This window comes from Otolemur garnettii, unplaced genomic scaffold (assembly GCF_000181295.1).
Source record: "Otolemur garnettii isolate 467f Iridium unplaced genomic scaffold, OtoGar3 scaffold00112, whole genome shotgun sequence".
In the NCBI taxonomy this organism is placed as follows: Eukaryota; Metazoa; Chordata; class Mammalia; order Primates; family Galagidae; genus Otolemur; species Otolemur garnettii.
This window is the reverse complement of record NW_003852507.1, coordinates 1,579,749-1,583,651: the sequence shown is the minus strand read 5'-3', so window position 1 is coordinate 1,583,651 and position 3,903 is coordinate 1,579,749. Positions and strand designations below refer to the sequence as shown.

At 44.5% G+C, this 3,903-nt stretch overlaps 1 protein-coding gene across 1 annotated transcript in view; it reads left to right on the top strand.

Moving 5' to 3' along the window:
* Nucleotides 1-3,903, top strand: part of SUPT6H (SPT6 homolog, histone chaperone) — a 47,368-nt gene that overhangs the window by 10,208 nt on the left and 33,257 nt on the right. Inside the window, 1 exon segment of the mRNA XM_012809753.2 lies at nt 2,569-2,707. Coding sequence (XP_012665207.1) covers nt 2,599-2,707 — 109 coding nt within the window. The 5' untranslated portion in view covers nt 2,569-2,598.

The following is a 3,903-nucleotide window of genomic DNA, read 5'->3' as shown; positions in this document are numbered from 1 at the left end:
TCATTGTTGTTTGGCGGGTCCGGGCTGGGGATTCGAACCCGCCACCTTAGGTGTACGTGGCTGGCGCCTTAGCTGGTTGAGCTATAGGCGCCGAGCCTCATATTTCTCTCTTTACTAGGCAATCAGCTCCTTACAAACAAATACTCCTGCTTTTCTTTACATCCTCACTCTTTAGCAACATGTATGGACACGGTAGGCATTCAGTAAGGCTTGTGAAAATGTCCTTTGCAACCTCAGCCTAAAATTGAACTTAAGACGAGTCTGAGGTAGAACCCTGCCCTTCCTTTTCCATCACAACCCAATACCTTCAGTTTTGTTTTTTGAGCTCTGTTAATCTTTAAGTTAATTGGTTGTGGTATTTATAATAGTAAGAGCAATTTTCAGGAGAATTAGAGTCACAGAACCTAAGGCTCCTTGTAGAGCTTAGACTTTCAGGTCACCATTAGCCACCCTTCTCCCTCCTACTCTGCCATCTTTATTTGGGAAAATGACAGCAATATGAAAGAGCAAGTAATTTATTTAGCAGGCACTGAATAGTTCCTAATTTCTGTAGAATTACCTAGAGGGTTACAGCTTTTCTGCTACAGAATCACAAAGTGCCTTGTAATGCCTCTTGTACTGCCATTGATGCTTTCGTGGTTTTTATTAGTCTCTTTTGGAGTTGGTCTCTGTCTTCCAGAAGCTTATAGTCTAAGTAGGGGAAAGGGACATGGGATATACACAATAGACCATTATACTGGACAGTCTAAGGAGTGGTGCTGAGTTTCAGGGTTCAAAAGTGGAATCATCATGTGATGACTTGTGCAGTTTTTTAAGTCCCACTCAGGTCCATCAGACTCCCATGTTCTAATTCTTGGAGTTCTCCACTTTAATTTACAGGCTTTGGATGAGTAATGAAAGCAGGAAAGGGACGGCGCCTGTGGCTCAAAGGAGTAGGGCGCTGGCCCCATATACGGAGGTGGTGGGTTCAAACCCAGCCCCGGCCAAAAACTGCAAAAAAAAGAAAGCAGGAAAGTAGAAGATAAAGTTCAGATTGGTTTTTACAAAATTACAGATTGCTGAGGAAAAGTAGCTTAGGATTCAAACTTAGTTAACACTTATTGAAACAGTATGATTCTTTCCCCTGTGTCATATAATCTCAGCTATCCTGTGAGGTAGGTAGTGCTATTGGCATTTTCCAAATTAAAATTATATTCAGACACATTGAATATTTCTTTTTTTTTTTTGAGACAGAGCCTCAAGCTGCCCCCTGGGTAGAGTGCTATGGCATCACGGCTCACAGCAACCTCCAACTCCTGGGCTCAAGAGAGTCTCATGCCTCAGCCTCCCAAGTAGCTGGGACCACAGGCGCCCACCACAACGCCCAGCTTTTGTTTGGTTGCAGCCATCATTGTTGTTTTGGTGGGCCCGGGCTGGATTAGAACCCGCCACCTTAGGTGTACGTGGCTGGCACCTTAGCCACTTGAGCCACAGGCGCTCAAGTTCTTAAGTTTATGTAGCTGGTAGGTGATAAGACCAGGATTTGATCTCTACTCTTAAACTCAACAGTCTTTCCATTTAATTGTTGCCTTTCAAGGTTTTTTGCAAGAGAGGTAAATGATACAAATAGAATCATAGTTATAGTGTTTCTAAGTTAGATGGCCCCTTTTCTACCCAAGTGCTCCCAACCAGTACCCCTGCAAGCAGGCTCAAGTTCATAAAGTATTTGTGTGTTGAATCCACTGAAAGGGATTTTCCTTTGACTCTAATCACCAGAGATAGTGTATATGAAAGTGTCTTTCGGCTCAGTGCCTGTGGCTCAAGTGGCTTAGGCGCCAGCCATATACACCTAAGCTGGCAGGTTCAAATCCAGCCCGGGCCTGCCAAACAAACAACAATGACGGCTGCAACCAAAAAATAGCCAGGCATTGTGGCGGGCACCTGTGGTCCCAGCTACTTGGGAGGCGGAGGCAAGAGACTCGCTTGAGCCCATGAGTTGGAGGTTGCTGTGAGCTGTGATGTCACAGCACTCTACCCAGGGGGACAGCTTGAGGCTCTGTCTCAAAAAAAAAAAAAAAAAAGTTAGCACTTACTATTTTCCACCCTCCTATGAGCAAGTCACATAATCTCTATTCCTTTACCATATTCTCAAGTAATTATGCCTACACTAATTTCTTTCTTCTTCTGCCTAGTCCTACCTCCAAATGATAAGAGCAGTAAAACCCTGAAGTAGAGAGATAATACAAGTCCAGTATAATTACTATCTTTTCAGAAGTACACATGACTACTTGGGAGGCTGAGGCAAGAGAATTTCTTAAACCCAAGAGTTAGAGGTTGCTGTGAGCTGTGATGCCATGGCATTCTACCAAGAGTCACATAGTGAGACTGCCTCAAAAAATAAATAAGTAAATAAAGTACACATGAGAGGAACAGCCCTGGGAGGAATGGGAAGTAGAAGAGACGGAGCCATCTGGTTCTAACTCTGCTCCCCAAGTGGAAGTGATTGAATAGGTAGAGCAATGGCAGGTGGCTAAAGTTCAAGAGCACTCTGTAAAATCATGGGTCTCGTTTTTATCCACCCCACCCCAGTTCTCTTCAGCCAGACTGTGAGAAGCTGCAATGTCTGATTTTGTGGAAAGCGAGGCTGAGGAGTCAGAGGAAGAATACAATGATGAAGGCGAGGTGGTGCCCCGAGTCACCAAGAAATTTGTGGAAGAAGAGGATGATGGTGAGGAGGCCCCAGCCTCAAGCTTCTCCCCACTATTGCTAAGCTTTGGATAGTTGGATTCTTGCTGATGAAAGGCTCAGGCTCAGCACAGAAGTTATCACACATGAGGTACCAGCTTGAGAACTTTCAGTCATTCTTAGAAAATACTTAACTGAGCATCTGTCTGCTGTATACCGGGCACTTTGCCTAGAATTAGAAATACAAAACAAAGACTCAGCTACTGTGGAGTTTATATAAGTGGGAGGGGACAGGTAGTAAGCCAATAAATAAATACATATGTAACGATAACCACTTTTACACCTAGCAGTGTTGGTATTTATGCACCCAGTTTCCTATTTCTCTGGCCATACCTAACCTTTGAGATCATTAGCAGAGTATGAGCATGAAATGGCTAAAGGAGGAAAGGGCAATGTAAGTTTTGTCAAAAATTGGGGATGAAGCAAGTACAGTGGTTCACACCTGTCATCCCAGTGCTTTGGGAAGCTGAGGTAGGAGGATCACTTGAGGCCAAAAGTTCAAGACCAGCCTGGGCAACATAGACTACAAAATATTTAAAAATTAGGTGGGCATAGGAGATACACCCATAGTCCTAGCACCTCAGGAGGCTGAGGTAGGAGGATCTCTTGAGCCCAGGAGTTCAAGGTTACAGTGAGCTGTGGTCATACCACTGGGCTCCAGCCTAGGTGAAAGAAGAAGACTTTATCTCTAAAAATTAAAAGTAGAGCCTGGGCACAGTGGATTGCACCTGTAATTCAAGCACTCTAGGAGATTAAGGCAGGAGGATTGCTAGAGGACAGGAGTTTGAGACCAGCCTGAGTAAGAACAAATTCCCATCTCTACAAAAAATAGAAAAAATTAGCTCAGCATAATGGCACATGCCTATAGTCCCAGCTACTGGGGAGGCTGGGGCAGGAGGATCACTTCATCTGGGAGTTGGAGGTTGCAGTGAGCTCTGATGATATCAGTGCACTGTAGTCTGGCTGACAGAGTAAGGCCATGTCTCAAAAAATACATAGATAGATATTATTAAAAGAATTATGGCTCAGCACCTGTAGCACAGTGTTTACAGTGCCAGCCGTATACACTGAGGGTGGTGGGTTCAAACCCAGCCTGGGCCAGCTACACAACAATGATAACTGCAACAAAAAATAGCCAGGTGTTGTGGGGGGGCACCTGTAGTCCCAGCTACTTGGGAG